This window comes from Pygoscelis adeliae, unplaced genomic scaffold (genome assembly GCF_000699105.1).
Source record: "Pygoscelis adeliae isolate BGI_AS28 unplaced genomic scaffold, ASM69910v1 Scaffold10, whole genome shotgun sequence".
Taxonomy (NCBI): Eukaryota; Metazoa; Chordata; class Aves; order Sphenisciformes; family Spheniscidae; genus Pygoscelis; species Pygoscelis adeliae.
In genome coordinates this window covers 10,058,802-10,080,798 of record NW_008824053.1, presented here as the reverse complement: position 1 = coordinate 10,080,798, position 21,997 = coordinate 10,058,802, and the positions used below count along the sequence as shown (strand labels likewise).

The following is a 21,997-nucleotide window of genomic DNA, read 5'->3' as shown; positions in this document are numbered from 1 at the left end:
CAGTAGCGCATCTCAGATCAGTGGACTGTTTCTTCCCATCATTAAATTCCTTCTTAACAGAGAAGTTCTTTATAAAAAGTGTAAAAGTTCCTTATTGAAGGTTATAAACCTACCTAATAAAACATAAACTGGTGTTTTAGTAAACCTAGAATATGCTTGGTCAAACATTAAGCAGAGAAGGTCTCTAAGAGGTAAAATCTGAGCACAGCTGTTGGCTTTTATCTTAATAGCAGCAAATCATAGGAACTGAGGCCACACGCTGGTCTTATTTTTACAACATCCTATTCTTGTTCTTCTCTGTGCCAAGATCTTTCAGACGATGCTCTACTTCCACGTTTTAAAAGGTCTATTCTCATTAGCTACATTTCCTGGGTCTACATTTCTTCCATCTTCCTCTCTGCTGCAATTCTGTGTGTTATCTGTCTGTGAATTAGGTATCTGTACATGTGTCTGTTTTGTGAATGGCTAATGTGATCAGGGCGTAGCAATGCCGGCAGCCCTTACTCACTGTCTCAAGACTTGATCATCTGCCACACAAGGGGAAGGCATCTACTCATTTTGTGGTGCCATCCTGAAACTAAACAACCTCTCTCTTTTTTCACTGGCAGTGCTAAGTTATGACTGGTAAGGGAAAGAACAGAGCTTTATATCAAACACGTTACTATACAGAATCTTGGGTGAGTGCTGCAGTGTGTGACACTGGGTTTGGGCTAGAAAGAGCTTGGAAGGGGAGCAAGCGATAGAAGGGACATTTTTGAGCATACTGCCCGTTGTAGACATATGTAATAGAGGACAAATACTTTCATCTTAAAGAATGAAATAGAAGAATACATGTATCTTAAATAAAATTAAATGTCCTTAGAAAATTCAGATTACAAGTGAAAGTTACATTCTGCCCTTGACTCCTTTGCTGTTTATATTCCTAAAGACAGTTTGAATTCCTGTAACAAATCTTTAAAATTAATGGCAGCTTACTACTTACAGGCTGCTACATCTGTCATTGAGTTTGATTTTCATAAAATAAAGGAGCTCATGTTAGCAAAATAAATGGGTGGTGCCATGGTGATGCATGGAAGTAGAAGCATAACATTTTGTAGGTTATCTGTGGAAAATAACACCTTGAACTTTAAGTTCTTCCAAGAGAAGCAGTTACTGAGTTCCACCACAACTGAATCTTATCAAAGCATTTGTATCATCTTTTTTCTTTTTGGAAATTTAGTTGAGTCTGGCCTGCAGAAAAGCCTTTTTCATCTAAAAGTTAAAATAAACAAACACACACCCCCCCCAAAAACCCCCCAACCCACTGAATTCCAGCCTCAGAAGGCAATGTGACAGTTCAGGGCAGAGAGGCTCTGCGTATAGTGCCAATGGTGTATGATTTGAGGGATCCATTTGTTAGCATTGTTGTTAGCAGTCTAAGACAAGGAGGTAAGCAGCGCCGAGTTTGCAGTTCAAACGCACTGGGAGGTCCCCTGCTGCACTTCTCTGGTGCAGTGGCTTGATGTAACAAAAAGCCGCTGGGAGAATTTTACCAAGCAGCATAAATACTCCACGTAGAGAAGAATCATTCAGAGTGAGGGCTATTTACAGAAAAGAAGAATGCTAAAGGAAAAATAGTGATAACTTCTGGGAATAATTTTGTAGGCGCTGGGACCTTTCTGTAAATGTAGATCTACTGAAAAGCAACTGAATACTGTATGTGACAGAAGTATTTTAAAATGAGCAATAGATAGTAACTATGCACAGATTAATATGGGTGTCGAGTGTCTCAAGTGTCTTCAGAACACAAAGATATTTAAAAATCAAGCCCCAGTTGTTCTTCAAGTTAGATATAATGCTGTCCCCTCTAGTTCAGCCTTTTAAACCCAATATAAAAATTGCAAATGAAGTGTTCGGTTTACGAGACCACTCTTATGCTGCTCTGATAAGGCAAAATGCTGCTACCGTGCTGGGAGGGGTGGTCTTATTGCATATCTTGGTTGGTAAGTTTGCCCTTAAAAGTTAATTTCTTTGAAATGTTTTCCAGTTTTCTAGTGTCTGGAAATAAATACGAAACTAAATAAATTTTGCTTTCATTTTCATGTTTAATAATCGCATGTACTTTTTGTCATTAAAAAAACCTACAGAAGTTAAAAAACCTCAGCCCACACACACTATAGCAAACAAATTTTGATTTTCCCCCTCCAAGCTACTGGTAGGTACTCTTCTTTATTGAAGCAGCAGAATAAAAAATCTGAAAAAGTCTTGCATATCTTTAAAAGCCAGATAACTTGATCTTGGTTTACAAGTGTTAAAAAAGAGTTAATCTCTACCTCTGTATAGGTATAAATTTGTTTTATTTTCAGAACTGATAATAAGGTTTATTTTAAAAGAATAATGGCAGACATTCTTGTCTTTGCTAGAAACCCAAAAGTAAAAGGGAATCATAGCGATCTAATAAACTGTCAGCATTTTGTGGATGCTGTTACAAACACTGATTTTTTTGCACTTTCTAGTTGTATGCGCTCCAAACAAACAAAAATCACCTCAAATAACATTAACGCTGTTCTCTCATCTTAATTACTGTTAGCCCCTTTTGACACAAATAAATCCTCTGCTGAGCAGTATGAACCATATAAGAAGATATGCCTTTCGGGGAAAGAAAAGCCTTGAAGTCCGAATGTATTCATACTGTTTCTTACCTTATTTACACATAAATCATTAGTTCTGGAGCAGAGGTGGTCAGAGCACAGCCACTCCTGCTTTCCAGAGGCATACTTTAACACTCAGCTTGCAGGAAGCAGCTCAGTGTCAAAAAGTGATTTGAATCATAAATCAAGTTTAATGGCGAGCAACTGTATGGCTCATAAAATCCATTCCCAGGGACCATTGCCCATACATAAAACCTGCAGCTAACGCAGCATATCTCAAAAACCAAACATTTGCTCTTACAGGAAGAAAACAGGAATTTAAAAGACAAATTCCACAGTTGATCTCTGACTAGCCCCAATTTCTTCTGATGCTTAACTTTGCCTAGCTAAAGCTTGCTCAGGGTCTTTCCGTTTTGCAATATACGTAAGGACAGCACTCAGTGATAACTACATTTTTATAAACAGAGGCTGCATACATCGGATCTGAAAGACCATCCTCTGTGATTAGGTATATGCCTATTAAATCCAGTTGCAAACACATGTCAAACTCTAAAACCACACAGATTATGACAGACTGGACTGTGCTGAAGCAGACAAATTATATATGCAGACGTCTCATACTGCCTTCTGATTCCCTAAACTATTCTTAGTCAGTGAGAGAGTTTATTTAATTGAGAGCTAAAGTTGATTCTAAGGGTACTGGATGTAGAAGCATTACTTTATTAAAGACTAAGAATTCAAAGTAAATATACTATAGGCTAAAGAGGTGAAAGTGGAAATCCAAGTCCTAAACCTAGTTCTGCTTCCATATATAATTGTGTTTACATCAACAAATCATCTAATATGTCTGCTAAAATGGAAATAATGCCCTTGCCTCTATTCCCAAAGGAAGTACAGGGAGGATTTATGTGGAACTGTAGTGTTCTTTGAAGAAATAAAATGCTACAGGAGTACAAGTATTTTGCATACCTAACAACAGCAAAGGGAGAATTGTACAACTACAGTGTGCTGAGAAATCGATGGTTATACACCTACATTCCCATCAAAGGGATGCTGATGAGATCACTGTGATAAATCTACATAGTCAGTTCTTGCCTGTACTTTCTACTGTATACATTATGTCATTCTGTTTTAAAGTTATGTCTGTCTATGCTGCTTTTTTTTTTGCTTACACATTAAGTTCAATTCTCAACAAATATTTTTAGGCAGAGAAACGTGTAGTTTTTATTTGTTTATGTAATTTGTGCCTGACATGTTCCTTTGAATTTGAGAATGTAAAAATTCAGTCTTGAAAACTAAGCATAATTTTAGGCAACAGTCATGCTGTATTTTAAATCCTTGCTCAACTGCCTCGTTTCTTCTTAATCCGTGATTATTTATCCTCTTCAGTAGATTTCTAGGAGGAACTCTTGTTATATCTGTTAGAAGTCTGAATAAAATGTATCAGGCACTTTTCACCACTATTTTCCTGAAGCATTAAAGCAACAACAAGGTGATGAAAACTTTTTTCTTTTCCATGTTACAAAAAAAAACAAACACCGAAAAACCCCCAAAAAACCTCAAAACAAAACCAAGGACTGGAGCAGGTTATTAGTGGATAACAGAAAAGCTTTCTCATTTCATCAGGTAACAAACATTCACAACAGTTGTCGTTACATCCCAATGACGAAACTGCCCCATCATTAGATTTAAAAAAAAAAAAAAAGTAAAAAGTATTTTATTGCTTTCTTTAAAGTGATATGACTTAAGAGTCCTAATACGTTAGTAGCAAAGATCTGGAGAATTTTGTATCATTTCCTTATTATATGCTATGATTTACTGTCTGTTTTATTATGGAAATTACTTCACAACCTAGCAATGACAGGCAGTAACTTAAACTCGTTAACCTATGAAGTACCTACTACTAGTCAGATATTTACCAATAATGAACTAAATGACAAGTCAGAATACAGTCAGAAGCCTGCATTTTCCAACTCTAAATGCAAATGTCAGAGAAGAGATTCTTTACAGGTAGCAAACTTCTCGCTTTAGCAATCATTTTAATGTGCCGTTGATACTGTCTAAGCAGTTACAAGGTCAGCTATGCCCCGCTAATTGACATGTTTCCAGATAATATTTGTAGCTATAACCTGGCTCTAAAGGCATATGAAATTACAGACTACCCACCTTTCTTCAGAGCTCACTACATACAAGATTATAATCTTCCTCACCTTGCTTTCAACTAAATGGAAACAGCTATACTGAGAATACAGAGACTGTTCTGCTGTTAAATCACTGTATTCCTGATGGCAATGTGGTGTAAAATGCTATTAGCAATCTAGTAATTGGTTAGACGTTTTCTCATGTGATCACTTGCTAAATCCAACAGTTATTTTCCAAAGCACTTTGGTAACCAGGCAGAACAAGGCTTTCAGGCCAATATAGGTTAAGCCGTTCACAGTTTAGAGACCTACTTACTAGAAAGACACAATTAGAAATAGATATTGTCAAAGGTAAATATGAGGGGACTGGCATTAACCAGGATGCCAGCCTCTTTCTACAGGGGACTGCAAGTCAAACAGCAAATCTAGCTCCTCATCCAGATCAGCAGAAAAACTGGTCGTACTTTTGAGGAGTGGGAGGAAAGGCATGAAGGGAAATGGTTCTAAGTCAAGTTTAACTACAGAATAGTGAAAACTGTGTAGGAATACCTTGTCATCAAAACCAAATTAATTGTAGCCCAACTGTTCTAACTTGTTCCTCCTGACTTTTCTTACAGCTCCCCTAGAGACCAGGCTTTCAGGACCTCTTTCCACCCCAGCTGGGTGCTGTTCAATTATGTCTGAAAAAAAAGGTTTTTTATGGAATAACTTATTCTCTGAAATATGGGGAAGCTTATTTTGTCATGGAAGTTCAGGAGGGCTGGTGGTCCCACTCACATCAAGCTGCGTGCTGAGTTGTCATAGAGTTATGAAACAGATGCCCTTTGGGGAAAAAAAAAAGTCAAGAAAAAGCACAATTCTTTTGAAAACAATATTTCTGCACCTGAAAAGTGAGCAGTTACAGATATAGACAGAATTCATTATTTTGATGTTCTGGGTTCTGATCAATGTCACAGTTCCTGTTTACCTACTTTTGAGTTGTAATTAGAATTCACTTTAATGACTTTTCATAGCACTTGTTCCTTATGTGAACATGGCTTGTTGGTTAGTTAACCTGTTGTTCTATTAAAGCAGATATGGTTGGTCAAATAAAAACAGCTGATAGCTTATTTAGCTTCAGTTGTCTCTAGTTTTTACATATTTCAGCTCTAAAAAATTAGAGCTGTTCCTGACTTAAACTGAGCTCTATTATCACCTGCTGCTCTGAGCAGCCCACCAGTGTTACAGAGGCAGTTTCATTCTGCAGTTGTAGCAGAGACCAAAGCAATACTTGAAAGAAGTAATGCCTCTTTCATTTGATTGTGAACTTGCAACTGTGATCTTGATTTTAAAGAAACTTTACTCTAAACTTTGTGCCTAAAATGATTTTGATCCATAAACCTTCAAGGGCATGATAGGAAGCTGAATCTAAAACCAGGCCTGAATCTAAAACCAGGCCTTTTATATGACCCTTTGCAGGGTCAAATATTTTATTGTGTTATTACATCAAAGAAAAAGCATGTAAGGTTAATACTGTCACTTGAATTGTAGGAAAGAGATTAATCTCCTATTTGAAAATGTTTTTTTTCCCTGAAATACTCTCCTGCAAACTTAGTGGATCCAGTTGCTTTTTTAATTTTGTCCCTTTTTTTTTTAAGATGGCAGTTCTCCTGCTGCACTGTAATAGGCTGAGAATTACTGTGAATCAAAAAATGAAAATATTCTACGTAGCCAGTGTAATGGTACTTCAGCCTAATGAAGAGTATTTCTGTTTACCCGTTCTATTCACCATGCTGTTCATTTGACTTCATCTATTCATGCAGCTATACAAATTTCTAACAGTGGCTATTTCTGACAGCATACTGAAGCAGAACTGTAAGAAACTACACCTTGAGAACCTTATGCTATTTTGAGAGGACTAGCATAATGTATTCCATGCTGATTACACACTGATGATGTAATAGGAGCGTGTTACTGTCAGTGCTGTTACTGATATTTTATAGACTAGATTAAAGCACTGATGGTGTGAGTATATCGACACTACATAACCTAGACTATGTCCAGCACATATATAATTCTGATTTATAACAGCAAAGAAGTCCCACTCTGACACTCTTGCTGGCCAGTATTTGTAATTCCTCATTGGTTGTACGATACAGTACGTGACAAAGTAATTCTAAGTGGCCAAGTATCAGGAGAAAAACCATGCCAAGTTCCCCATTGCCCTGGTGTAATCCCTCTTCATAGTTCAGCAGCCTCTGTAGCAATTTGTAACTTGTGTTGCATTCTGAAGATAAATGCATTCAAGTTGTTTTAGACCAAAGACTAATTTCATCTTTATATTGTAGCTTACTTCTAGAACTTACTCCAGTATTGCCTTTCCGCTGCTAACAGCTTATCATACCATGCTTACTTCAGAAGCAATTCAGCATGCACACTGGTTGCTTGTGTATCGTGCTGGAACTGTGCAGTTGGACACTGAAAAAGCTGTTCCTCACAAAAACAAACATGGGCCAGTTAATCATCTCAAGTTGTCTTGGGCTCTCCATGCTCATGTTCTACCAACTGAAACAGTACTAACGGCATTTCTGTGACATTGTTAACCATATCTCAACATAGATTAAAACTGAGAGGTTAGAATATGGAGAAGATATTAAAATATACGTATAAGCAGATACAAGAAGAAATGTAAACTATGCAGAATATCCATTTCAATTTGTCAATTGCTCAATTAACAGGAGGAAGATCAGTCAAGTTTTTCTGGTTATGACAGCACAGGAGGTGAGTTTCTTTTTCAGTATCATTTGCCATTTAATTTTGAAACCTTTGATTTCCACTTGTATTTAAGTAGTTACTTAGAAGGTAAAGTGAATTCAGGTTATTTATATTGTGAAAGTTATGTCTCAAAGGATTTTATCATGTGAATTCTCTTTGAATGCAAATTAAAGCTTGTAAAAGACATTTCTACACTCTTTAGGCCAGTGGATCCAAAATGATTAGAAAATATTATTGTTAATCAGTGTCAGCTCTCATAGGTGTTTTCAGAAATTGGTAGTTATGAAAAGCTTATTGGAAAGTGTGAGCTGCTGAGAGTCTAAGAAGAATGAAAGGATTAATCAAAATCTTTTATGGCTAATGATAATATGTAATAAGAGATGTACACGCCAAATAATTAAAAACAAAACTGTATGTGGTAAATGAATGTGTCTTGTCACGTTATTATATCTTGACAAGATATAATAAAATTCCAGCAATCTCAGATGGTGCAAGATCGCCTTCTGTACTGGTATAATCAGGCCAATGACTGGGACTCAGACTAGAAGGAACTGCTTTTTTAAAAAAAAAAAATTCATTAAAAGGCAAAGCTATAGTTCATACAGTAGTTTTGGTGCTAAAATGAGAGTAATATCTGGATTTCATTTGAGATGATTATTTTTTGGCTGAATTCAAGGCTCAGGGGAATTTAAGACTACATCTCAGATGTAGTGGACCGAATATAAAAATTTGAATGGGATGTGGACAATCTTCTGTAGCAATTATAATGTAATAACATATTCAGAGAAAAATGCAATGGCTCAGGAGGCACGTTATTACATCAAGATGATTCTGCGCTTTTTTTGTCTTACCTTTCTCTTTTTTAAAGAACTGATGGGTATGTGCAAGGTCTAATTTTCAGGTGAAATATTTTTATCGTATCTTCAGGGAGAACTACAAAACTGGGAGATAAATAGGCTTGTGGATAATGGCTCCTTTTGGAATGCACACCATTATAGCAGAAAGTAAACTAGTAAAATCAGATGACCTTGCATAAGTATTACACAATTCAGCGTGGAAAGTAGCTAAGATTAAAATTAGTAGCTCTTGCCAACTAAAGAATTTTTATTTTCATTTTAGACTTTTCAGAAGATCTGAGGAAATCAAACATAATTTTTGTAGTCGGTAAGTAGGATTCCTAATTTAACTGCTACATTTGAAAACCCCCATGTTATTTAGTTTTGATTATAAATATATTATTTCTTTTAAAGTTTAGCAGAACAGTTTGGTTAAGAGTATTTACACTACAGTGGTGGTTTAGTCTTTTGAAAGGGAGTTAGGATTTAATATCATGTTATTAACCTGGGTCTGACCATGCTAACAACAGTTGTGTAAAGCTCAGAGCAGGAGGTGTGTTTAAGTATGAACATATTCAAAATGACCTTAGTTCTTGTGCAGGTACAGTAGCGCTGTGTCATCTCCCACAGCAAAGCTGCCTCACCAGCATTAGTTAAAACATTACTAGATTGGATTTATAACTCAGAATTTTAAGGTTTAGCTGAAAAAAAAAAGAATCAAGTCTCTTCACCTCTTCATTTGTGAAACAGCTTCTGTAAATATGGGTTTCAATTCTGCATGTGCTCACCATGCTGTTAAAAAGTCAATGGGATAGTCACCATGCATGATGCTTAGCACACACTGAGGCTTTGCAGGTTCAAGGTTTACTTTATATTTGCTTTCTGGAAGTCCACAGAGGAAAAGCACCACGTTAATGCCCATTATTATATAAATGTGACTAACGTAATTAGCATAAACTTTGAACAGCCTTTTAAAATGAATTATAATCAGAAGATTTACAAGTTTCAGCTTAAAGCTTGGTACTAGTTACTTGGAAAGAATAATTGCTTTTGTATCAAGCAGAATTTTTCAGAACTGCTTTACAATACAGAACAGGAACAACACATTTCCAAGGACCTAAGGATAGATACCCAAACGTGGGTAATTTAACATAAAAGCAAGTCACTTTGTGCATTCTTTTTCCTAAGGGAAGAAAGTAACTTCTGAAATTAGTCATAAATGAATGGAAGTTTCATTCAGAATTCAGGAGGCATCAGAAACATTCCAATATCAGCAGGTTGAGGGAGGTGATCCTTCCTCCCTATTCAGCACTGGCAAGGCTACATCTGGAATCCTGTGTCCACTTCTGGGCTCCCCAGTACAAGAAAGGTGGTGACTTACTGGAGCGAGTCAGGCGCAGGTCCAGGACCACAAAGATGTTTGAGGGACAGGAACATCTTCATATGAGGAGAGGCTGAGAGAGCTGGGACTCTTCAGCCTGGAGAAGAGAAGGCTCCAGGGGATCTTACCTATATGTATAAATACCTGACGGGAGGGAACGAAGATGAGGGAGCCAGAATCTTTTCAGTATTGCCCAGTGACAGGACAAGAGAAAATGGGGACAACTTAAAATACTTGAAATTCCATCTGAACACAAGAAAACACTTTTTTATTGTGAGGGTGGTCAAACACTGGAACAGGTTGCCCAGAGAGACTATAGAGTCCGGAACCACCTGCTCTAGCTGACCCTGCTGTAACAGAGGTGTTGGACTAGATGATCCCAAAAGGTTCCTTCCAACCTAAAGGATTTTGTGAAAAGATAGCGTGTTTGTGTGTTGTACTTTTATCTCACCCTATCTTATACTAAATACAAGTTGACTCAATTTATTGCAAACCTATGGTGGATATTGTGTGTTTGAAAAAGTAAAGTTAGGTTACTGAAGACTTCATTGGAGACTTTTCTTGAGGGAAAGATGCATAACACTTAATTTTCAGTCTTTAAGCAAACTGTAATTCCATGCTTACTGAAGTACATCTTCCTGCTGTTCGCTACAATGACAAATTTTCATTCTGTCTGCCTCACATATCTTATTGGAAAATTATGTTTGGGTTTGTACAAACACAGATTTTAAAAAGTAAAGATGTTCAAGGAATTTTGCCTCTGAAATTGTCTGTGGTAAGGCATATTTTTCATTTACCTATGGGCTGCTTTTTCTTTTTCAAAGAGTGGTTTTAAATTTTCATTTAACAATTTTTTTATAGGCCATCTACTACCCATCTTCCAATTTAAAACTGAAAACACACCTTCTCCCTATTTATTCCTGCCCTAAAATCCATCTCAGACTTTCTGGTAAATGCTTTCTAGGAACAGAGGAAAATTCTGCTTAATCAAAAGTCTGTTTTCTTTGTTGAAAATGTTATAATGAGAAGTTTGATTGAGTCCAAACATGGGTTACTTGTTGACAAGTTATGTAGAATTATTTATATTTTTTCCCCAAAATATCCCCTTTCCCCCCCCCCCTGAAGTCTGATGTGAAGAGTGAGGGTATATTTTTTTCTGGAAATTTTTTTTTTTTTTTGCTGACCGACATGAGATCTTCACAGTTGCTCATTTGACTGCAAAATCATGATTTTACTCCATCTAGGTAGTGAAGGTAAATGGTATTTCCTAGAGACAGATTTCTTGCTGGTGCTAGGCTGGTGTGGCCACAAGCTTTTTTTACTTACAGCCTTTTCAGGCAGGTGAATCTGCCTCAATCACTTGTTGACCCGTGTGCACTCTAGGTTTAACATTATACACACTAGCCAAATGCATACCATTTGCCTAGGCAGTAAAGTTGTCTTACACGTCAGTCAAGAGCTGAAGTCCCATCACTCTGAATTGCACAACAACAAAATAAAACTTTGAAGAAGCCTCACAGAAGCAGAACAGAACAGTCAAGCCGGGGAGCGGGGGGGGCGGGGGGGGAAGGCACCACAAATTCTCGGTGGCTAAGTACTCCATTGCAGTGGACAGCGCTAGAAACGGTCAGCCCACGATACCTTGACTAGAAAGAAAGTGGACAAGATGGGTTGAAGCGTGCTGCTGGAGATACTTGAATGGGAAAAACTGTCTCAGTTGTCGTTAGGAATGTTTACTCATTACATATATGTATTCATGAGGAAATAATAAGATGCTTATAAAGATGTTTTAAAACTAGAGTTCTAAAGATGTGCATTTGAAGTAGTTTACAAACTAACTGAAATAAATACACCATCTGCCATAGCTGACAAATTGAGATACCGTTTACAAGACAAAGGGAAAAAAGCAGAAAATTCCCTCCACCGCTAATTTGCCTTGAAAATTGTCCAAAAAGGGAAAGAAAAAAAAATGTAATTAGCAAAGATTTACATTAGAGCTAATGTAGGAATTAATTGGAATAACAGTCAACTCGGATTAATTAAGCAACAATGTCAATGTTTTATCCAGACAGCAAAGCAAAGACATAAAACCAGCAAGTCAAAAGTATGCGAGATAACAACAGGGTAATAAAAGAGGCAAAAACAAGTTAAATTTGGCCTGTAAAGTAAAATTCAAGGGAAAAATAAAAAAATAAACAGATGCAGAGATAAATTTGGGGGATGTTCTAATATTCAAAACTTACGTAATTATGGCCAGTCACAAAAAAAAACAAGCAACAACAAAAAAAAAAATCACAAAAAACCCCCACTATCCAAAACAACCTTTTTCATTGGAGCAACATGAAAAGTAAAATCTTAACCACAGTGAACAATGTATGATTTTATCATTCTTAACTAAAGGGATACTCTATATCACATCCAGAAAATTGTCACATGTAACAAAGTTACTGGGAGCATTATCCCCCCCTATCCTCCACAGGAGTTTCATAAAACATAGCCACATTTGTCTTTGGCTGAGGCTAAAACTGAAGCAGAAAGTTTTCAGGAATCTTTCTGCACTTTGTATCAGGGACAAACTCCCCGCTTACTCTTAAATGTAGTTTTTAAAACTTAGTCAATGTAACCAGTTTCCTCTGCAGAATCCTTGTCATATTCTTGCTGATGAACCAAAGCTGATAATGGTTTAAGCTTAATGTAAATAAGGCCAGCCTTTCAGCTGACACTCTGAAGATACTATTGCCACCTACATTTACAGGTAAGACGTTATCAGCTGCAGACACTAGCTTCTTGTGCATACAAAAAAAAAACCAAACCCAAAACTTTATTTGACCAAGATATGTCAGACCTTGAACGACTTGATCTAACTTTGAATTTAGCCCTGCTTTGAGTAGAGAGTTTTACCAGATGAGGTCCCTTCCAACCTAAATTGTTCTACAGAACCTGTATTACAGGTCCTTCTACAATCAGAGAGGCATAGGATGAGCAGTGCTGATAATTAAAACCCCAGTCGGTCCAAGTGCTAACTGTAGAAGCTGATGAAAGCTGCTTTCTCTGACTTTCCATGAAATGAACTCCACATTTTCTTTAAGAGGGGTGAAAACTCAGTGATGTCCCAGGACATCACATCAGCCTGCCAATATGTGCTCCAGGTTGTTTCTTGTTTAAAATCATCTTTCAGCAAAAAAAATGTTGAGGGATTTTTTTTGTTGTTAAATAACAACATCATTCCTATATGGTTTCACTCAGACTAAAATCATACGTGAATAACAGATGAGGTGCCATTGAGAAGCCTTCAAATGCCATATTCTGAAGCTAAGGCTTATTTTTATTTGTATAAATAATCCAAGTAGCACCGACAGAATTGCCAAACCAATCAAGTCCTCCAAAATCATAGCTTGGATATAAGGATAGTTTGACTGGGGTTATTTTGATTTCAGTTCTGACTTCTGAGGCTCCACTGTGCAGCTAGGTTTCCCCTGCAGGCACTTTTCCATGATACAGGGATGATACTCGTTATGAAAATAAAGTCTAGAAATGGAAACATTTTAAAATGAATGGTGGGACTCTCTTGTAAATCCTGCTGCTGGCATTTTATGTAAACGTTCATAGTATTTTGGTATATGATAAACTTGTAAGATTTGGCAAGTTTAAAATACCGACATCCCAGTCTGTCTGTATGACACTTCTGCTTTATTAATATTTCTGGCAGCAAAGCCGGTTCATGAACTGCTCACACATTGCTTCTTCCTGTCCCTGCTCGCTCCCCGCGGCAGTCCCAGCTCCCTCTGGCATCATTAATTCATCTGCTTGTGATGTTGTGCTCTAGGCCAGACCGGTACGTTTGAATCACATGCCTAGGCTCGCAGTCTTTCCTAGTCTGGGGGGGGGATTGGGGCATGAGGGAGAGCAGGTGTAAGAGACTATTTCTTAAACTGAGATCTTTTACCGATCTAAGGCAGACTGCGGTTAAACATTCAGAAGTGCTGCTTGGGCAGTTGTCATTTCTCCCTACCCACTGAGACCACTCTTTTTCTCCCCTTGAAGTGCTCTCTGTGAAGCATTTCTGCATTCAATAATTAAATGGGGAAAGGTGACCACCTAAGTCAGCGGTGCTGCCAGAGAGTTATTTACCAGAAAATCCCCTTACACAGTTTCACAGGCAGCTGAATCAACATAACGGAAGGGAAAACTGCACTAAGGGAGCGCATAGAACTTTTAATCCAGCCTTGTCTACAGAAAAGCAATATGCAGAAGCTGCATTTAATTTTTTATGCTCTGTCTAGTACCCCGGTTCCAGATACTTGCTTACTGTTTGTATCAGAAAGCACAAAGGGACACACAAAGGATTCAGTTTCCAAGAACAATCTTCCTGATACATGCTTAATTTCTGGATCTGCAACTTTTTATTAGATTAATGAATGAGCTTTAAAGCAAGATGTACTGCACTTAGCAATACTAGCATAATACAGAAACACGCTAACATTGAAAAACTGCTGGTAGTTCTTCTACATTCTCCTACAGGTCACAGCATACTCATAATTCCTCTGGCCATTTTCTAGGCTTTAACTCTTTATCTTCATGTCATATATGAAAATTGAAAGACCACATGATTAATCTGAATAGCAAGTTACCGTGAATCAGTCTGTCACTGGTTAACACAATTTTTTTTCCAAAATATACGTAGGCAGAGTAAAAGATGACAGCATACAGAAAAAATTACAGCGTTCAGAAAGAATTTTATGCCTTCCTAACAAAAGTGGGGACATATTTTCCTCCTCCTAACAACTGAGCCATTGGGAAAACGTCACTACCTTTTTCAACGTCTCAAGTTTTTTCTGTTTGAAAAACAGCGTAACAAGTTGCAGTGAAGGCTTCTTAACTGAAAATACCTTTGGGCTAGCTTTTGTTATATTTAATATGCAGCTGTTGTTCCTTCTAAACTTTCTTCAATTAAATTATTAAGTTTTTCTCTTTTTTTTTTGAAAGATGCATAGATTTAATAAAGAGACCCTCTAAAAAGAACGAAATACAAATTTTGCACACTACAAATTGATAAGCCTCATGACTGCAGGGTTATTTTGCTGTTAAAGCTGCTTATGTAGCAGTCCTATGAGTATATACCCTGAGCTGGAAGGAAGTATCTAATGAGTAAGGAAATACACTTTCACATTCTTTCCCACCTAAATAGCTCTTTTTCAGTCACATTAAATGCTGGCCTTCAGAGGGAGAGACAAGACATTAACTAGTAGGCATGTAAATTAACACTGGTGTAAATGCTGAGTATGTGTTCGGTCCTCAATGCTGAACTTCCTGGGGGCATTCAGCCTCTTCTCAGATCAGGCCAAGCAAGAACTGAGGTCTCATTCGTTGATAAGAAAGCACAAGACTTTGTAAAGTGGGTCATATAGATTTGTCAAGCAGTAGGATGCTGTGCTACCATCAAATGATACTAAATTAATAGCAGTGGCCATAAAAATTACCATTTTCAGCACATAACTGCTATTTACTGATGTCTTCTCCTCTTTAAAGAGCTCAGCATTTTAATCTCAGCTTTGTTGGAACTCTCCTATAAAAAATAAACATGGTCAATTTTAATTAATGTTTTGGAGGCACGGTAATGCTCATTATGGTGTATGCCCTGCATAATGGGTCATTCTGACAGCATTCTCTTTTAAAATACTAACAGATAAAGCTATTGTAGAAACGTCAACTATTCTGAATATTTACCTGCTAAAAACCCAAAAATTGTCCTAGTATTATTATTTCTAAAAAGATTTCTAGTTTATTTAGTATACGAAGGGACATTATGAAATTTCTGTTTCGGCTCTACATTCAGAAGAGAAACGGTTATATAAGAAACAGAATAAAGTAATCTTTACAGCTGTTTTTTTCTAATACTGTGTATACCCACCAAATAAAAAGGATTAAATTACTGCACTGCTAGTACATTCAAGGCCAGGAGACAGAATGTGTAAACAAGCACATGCACACACAAACTTACTAATCCAAAAAACCAAAACAGACCAGAAATAAAATTAATTGCCACTACAGATATTTAGTGGTCTCATTACAGATAATTTGCCTGTAATTTCTCTGTATCTATTTCTCTGTAGCCACTCTTATTTATTCCTTGTTTTCTTTCAATCAGCGCTTTCACAAAAAAATAATTTTCTTCTTATTAAAGCAGTAGAAAAACAACATGCAAGCCACATTGGAAAGAAAATGAGACTGTGACAAAGATACTTCTAGCTAAAGTTGTAGCACAAGCGTGATTCTCACACCATGGGCTGATAACTGTCTTTGTGAAGCTGAAGTAAAAGACTCCAGGTTACAGTAGACAAAACTGTTCCTTTGATGCTACTGCCTTATGACCCAATTTTTATCTCAGCTACAGTACTGTAACCTCTCTGAAAATTATATGCTTGGAGCAATTATTTCTTAAATTGAATCAAAAGTTAGAAGAAAGTTCAAGTCAGGAGGAGATGATGCCAAATTCACTCTATTGCAAACATATTATTCCTATATTTGTTCATGGAAATAGAAACAAAAAGGAAAATCACATATTTTCTAGCATCTTAAATCCACATAATAGAGCTGTGTAGTCATATTTGCAAGTCCCAACAGTTGATAAATATACAAGTCACATGCTTAAAAAACTATTGAAAAGTTGTTTTTTTTTATTTTGGCCTTGTTCTACTGCAGTAGGTCTTCTGAATAGATCCATCAAAGATTGTAAAAATGCTGCTACACACCTTGAAATTTCTCCCCAAATCCTGATATTGTCACAATGGAAATTTGCTTTCCTGGCCTCCCCCACCCCGGGCACCAACATGGCCCCTCAGCCCTCCCCACCCAGTTCAGCCCTCGCGGGGTGCTCACCTCAGCTCCGCCAGCAGCTCTGGAGGTCACCACCATAGGAGTGGGATCCCCAAGAAGTAGCTTCCAGCAATTTCCGTGGACTGCCCATCTCTCTAGCCAGGTTGGGGTGGCTGCTGCCACTCAGTGAGCAGCTGAAGAGGCATTTGGCATTTCACAGGGTCAGCCTTCAGGATGAGGAAGGAAGAGCAGCCACCTCTGTTGAGAAGGTGGGACAGGGCAATGCCAGCACCTGCAGAGCAAGGAGGTGTCCTGAGCCTCTGAGATGGCCCCAGAAAAAGGGCACTTGCCAGAGAGGCAGAGTTTTGGAACTCTTCAGGTGGTGGCAGCTCTCATGCCAAAGGAAGCAGGGAGACTTGTGATACCATTTCTGACAGGAGGACACCTACAGCATTCGCCTGAGCCTCCGCCCTTCCCCTCCCGCCTTCTCTGTCTCCCCCCAGGCCCCCGGGGGATGTGAGTACCCAGCCTGCAGCTGTGGTGAGCCGGGGGACCGGCCACAGGTGCCTTCCCTTCAGCCCGTGGAAAAATCACTTGAGCAGCTTCACCTGAGTGCCCTGTCAGCTGAGACTGCCCTTCACCCCTCTGGTTGTTTGACTCTGGGACTGGTTCAGATATGGTTTTCTAGCTCGTGACTGGGTACACTTGTGGATGTAGAAGAGCGGGTGGTGGCAAGGTCTCCACGTGCCCTTCATTGCTGAGCACTTTCCTCTTACACTTCCCTGCAGCCTGCATGAAGAACAAGCCAGTACCGCAGCTGCAGGGAGTGGCATGACCGAGCCTTGGTCAGCATTTAGCAGCTTCAGTACCTGGCTCTCCGTTATCGGCAGACATACCAGCACGTGAGAGCTTTCCAGCTCAAAGGGAAAGGGCGCAAGCACAGTGAAATTTTGCTTTTACGTTTACCACAGTGCAAAAGGGTTTAGTTACTGTACACCTGTGTGCATCCCACATAACAGAGGCAGGTTTCACCATCTCTTTGCCTGTACTGTTTCCATTCCATAAACGGGGGCAAAATATTTCCCTCGCAAGGATGCTGGTATTTGTTGCAGCTATCAAGCTGAACGTATACTGACTCCAATACCCCTCCCCACTGGCTGTCTGTTTCATGTTTTTCCTTTACATGGTAATGGTGTTTTAGGAACAGGTTCTCTTCTGCAAGAGATTCCACGCTGTTGTGAGTCCTTCAACTTTGGTACACATTTTTGAGTCAGCAGTGTAGTGTATCAGAAGGGAAGTATGTAACTTGTTCTACTGTATAGATTGTCTTTGCAAAAAAAAATTGCAAAATAGGCAGTCTCATCAATTTCCTCCCATTTTCTTGGCTGCTATAGTTTGAGAAAAGGCAGATCTTTATTCTTTTCTAATTCTAGATATTTTTCCCTCACAAAGGTGGCCCTGGCTCTGGCAAAGGTAGCCAATGTGAACAGTTAGCCAAGAAATACGGATTTACTCACCTGTCCACTGGTGACCTTCTCCAAAATGAGTTATCATCATTATCAGAGAGAAGTAAATTGATCAAAGACATCATGGAATGTGATGAACCCGTGCCTGGCGTAAGTGACGGTTTTATTTGGGGTCCTAATGGTTAAACAAAGGCAGTGGTAGGTAGATTGTCTAAAAGGGTGGAAATAGGAGACTAGAGCTGATGATTCCCATTTAAGTAAAATTCATCCGCAACTTGAGGGAGAAGTTTCCTCATTGCCAGATCTGTGATGATCCTCATTGCCATTTCTTCCCCCTTTCTATGCCAGTATTTCTTTACCTTTCAGACTCACATAGGCAACAAATTAGTCATGAAATACAGTAAGACAGATGCTGCACTATGCATTGCAAAATGTAAGAACAAGTACAGGAAACAGAAACCTTATGTCCATTTTATAGCTTCACATTTCAGATTCAGAGCTGGTCCTCCTGGCAGCTATTCTATTTTACAATACCTGCGGCAGTTCCCTGCAGAGCTGGCTGACATCCCAGAGTAGCTAGACTGCAGGTTAGTGGAGGCTATGAGGACAGAATGTGTTGTTCTCAGCTGGACTTGACTTTTATGTGGCAGGTCTGCAGCCCCAACTCTTGGTGGGTCTTCAGCAAGCGCAGCTAGATCATAGGTTGCATTTGTTAATGAAAGATACTGGGAAGTGCTGCTCAGGGGAAACTAAAAGCTGTGCTGAGGCTTGATTTTGATTGCTTTGCTCTTCGGTGTGTTTGGTTAGATGGGTCTCTTATCACTTTCCATGTAATATAATTATATCAATGACATAGCAAAATGCAGTCAGATTGGAAAATACTGCAGCAGTACTCCAAAGTTTCACAGGTGTTAACATTAACTTTGAAACTATGAAATGTTCTCAGCTATCTAGAGGACAGTGGGAATTCATGGATGGGTTGCAACACTAGATTAGTGTAGCATAGCTGGTCCTGAGAGAAGAAAAAGTAGGGTGCCCTGCTACCTGCAGGACAAGAAAAACACCTGCATTCACAGGACCTGCTTTTAGCAAAACAAGGCAGTTCTCAAGGGCGTAGGACTAAAGTCAGTGTAACAAACAAAGGTATCAGTCTTTCTTATTAATTAACCAAGTAACTCCCTTTCTTTCCAATGCAGGGTATTGTCCTAGAGCTACTGAAGGAAGCCATGGTTTCCACGTTAGGGGACACAAAAGGATTCCTGATCGATGGGTATCCCCGGGAGCTGAAAGAAGCAGAAGAGTTTGAGAGCAAGGTGACCGTATAATTGTAATGCTGTTATAACTCCTATTAAGATATGACTGTACTTCTGATGCTGCTTGGGTCCCCTTCTTTAGCTGATTGCAGCAGGGACGTGTAAAGAGCCAATCCAACAGCGTTGTGCTGCTGATCACTGAAACTTTGGCACCCCATCAGTATAGCAACTCCAGCTTCCGCCCTCACCTACACAGACTCCGTAATACCAAATTTAATATAAACCAGGAACAATTCACATTTAGTGGAAAGCACCATTTTTAGAATCCGTTTTCTAATTCTAGTGGATGGCTGCTATACTTCTCATGCAAATCTCATCAAGCACTATTTAATGTAGGTTCATGAAAGTATGTATCTTCACAGTTAATACCATTGAGCCGGCTCTGCTAAAGCTTGCTGCGACTTTGAAACAGCAAAACACAGATTAAATTTTCATGATGAGTAACAGGTGGCATAGCCATAAAAAGAGCGTTTTGCAAGTGACTGCGTGGCAGTTCAGAGCGTTACCGATTTCCTCAGTATGTGCTAAGACCTACTGAGAAGTCTCAGCTGTACATTTCTCAATCTGCAAAAAATACTCTATATAAGCCCTATGAATGAATTTCCCAGAGTTTAGAAGAAAAGTGGTGAACTAGGGGAAATAGTTAAGTATATCTTTTATCATATTACACTCCATAAATGTCCTATACAAGTTTGAAAGGTAATAAAACTTTAATGAATCATCTGTTTTCTCCCTGAAACTTTACCTGCTTTATTTAGTTGATTACCACAAAAGCCTACAAGATTTAGGCATCAGAAGCTGGACAAAATAATGGGCCATAGGATTTGCTATAGAAGCCATTCACAGAAACGTTGATCTATTAGTTCCTTTACTAAAATGCCACAGACTATTAAAAAGACACTGGAGATTTCTTTCATTTTTTGTAGAAAGAGGAACTATTTCAGCAGTGCTGCTTTTCTGGCAGGCATATGTGTCACGTCTTGTGAACACTGGTGTATGCTATAAAGTAGGATTTAGAGGTTGGAGTGTCCTGGACTGAGGCATTGCCAGGCAAACAAGTCTTGATGCATCCAGTGCAAAAGCAAAGCCTCTTTCAGTTCCTGTAGACACTGTAGCAGCAAAAGATCCTGTAGTCCTGGGCTGCCTTTGACAGTTGGATTAAAACAGAAGGATCCCGAGTGATAATTTTGAATGTGCTAAGTCATCCCTGTTGTATCCACGTATCCATTTCAGTTTCCACAGGGTGAACTCGGCTGGCTGTAAGCTGCTCAGTAAGTCTGTGAAGTTTTTTTGAATGAGTCATTATTCAGATAATGCTTTGCAGTCCTTTCTAAAGGGCGATGAGGTTCTTCCTACGTTATAATTGAATGAAAAGAGGTGGACATCAGGCGTTATTAATTAATGGCGGCAAAGTGCAAATGAATAATGCTACATATCCACATGATGTGTAAAAAGCATTGTAACTGTTAACAAAGAGCTGTTCTATTTAGAAGACATCGGGAATAGTGCTTATACTTAAAAGCTTGACAGCCCTAAATAGAATTAGCTACGTAGAAATGGCTTATTCTCCAGCCAGTTTTGCCCAATTCCTTTCTATGATATAATTGTACTTCTACCTAGCCATAATTCTAGAGAAGCACATGCTTCTGTTCCCTCCTCAGTCTTTCTGCTAGGTGAGAAGTAGAAAACAATATTAAATTATAAGTAAGTTAAGTTCCACACCACCAGGTGGAAGATACCCAGTAAGACAGAGAAAAGACCCAATACATTAGACATGTTTGGCTTCCTGCAGATGTCCCACAGCATGCATAATTTAAGCTAAATTGTGTCAGGAAAACAGTAATTTAAAAAGAAACAGTAAAAATTGCTGTAATATCTGATAGGGGCATTACTTTTACTTTTTGCAATTTTTAACTTGAAAGAATGACATTTCTGTAACATTTTGAATTTCAGAGAATAGCAACATTGAAACTTTTAAGAGAACCACATAGATTTTACAAAAGCAAATCAGACCCGGTCTGTCAAACACGGTGCTGTTCTCTGACCCTACCAGTCAGTAGACTCCTTCATATCCTCAGTGTAAGGTGATGATAGGACTATAACTGATTAAAGGAATCATTCCTCATTTATTGTATCATAATTTAGAACAGACCATGGAATTCCTCATGTGGAGCTGGAAGGAAATAACTTCTCACTAACCTAGTCCAATTATACAAAAAGGACATTTGTTTTAATCATTGATTAAGCCCGCATCTTTTTTAACTTCTCGATCTAAGTCTCTGGCACTGCTAAAACTGCCTTGTTGGGTTTTTTAATCCCCAGACCCAATACTGCTGCTGCTAATAGCATTAACGTTTTCTGAGCTGTGTGGAAAAAAATGCATAGATAAAGCCTGTCATTGAACTGTCCGACATAATCCCTTGGCTTCAGCTGTCTCTTAGAAAGTCATTAAGGTAGTAGAAAGGTCAACATAATCCAGACATCCTCAGTCAAATGCAGAGGGCCTAGCATGAAATCGTTACCTTCAGAATATTTCTTCCTTTAAGGGCTGTCAACAAAGGTTGCAATGGCAATTTCCATGTATCAGTCATTTAGATTTTCTTTGCTGTAGCCATGGTAGAAGCATGAATTTCTCATGGTCACTAGTGTGAAGAACAGTC

The 21,997-nt window shown here is 38.5% G+C and overlaps 1 protein-coding gene across 1 annotated transcript in view; it reads left to right on the top strand.

The window, feature by feature from the left end:
* Positions 1–21,997, top strand: part of AK5 (adenylate kinase 5) — a 95,451-nt gene that overhangs the window by 62,234 nt on the left and 11,220 nt on the right. Inside the window, exons 8-11 of the mRNA XM_009333844.1 lie at positions 7,489–7,531; positions 8,645–8,689; positions 18,011–18,174; positions 19,221–19,337. Coding sequence (XP_009332119.1) covers positions 7,489–7,531; positions 8,645–8,689; positions 18,011–18,174; positions 19,221–19,337 — 369 coding nt within the window. The remainder of the gene's footprint in view (positions 1–7,488; positions 7,532–8,644; positions 8,690–18,010; positions 18,175–19,220; positions 19,338–21,997) is intronic.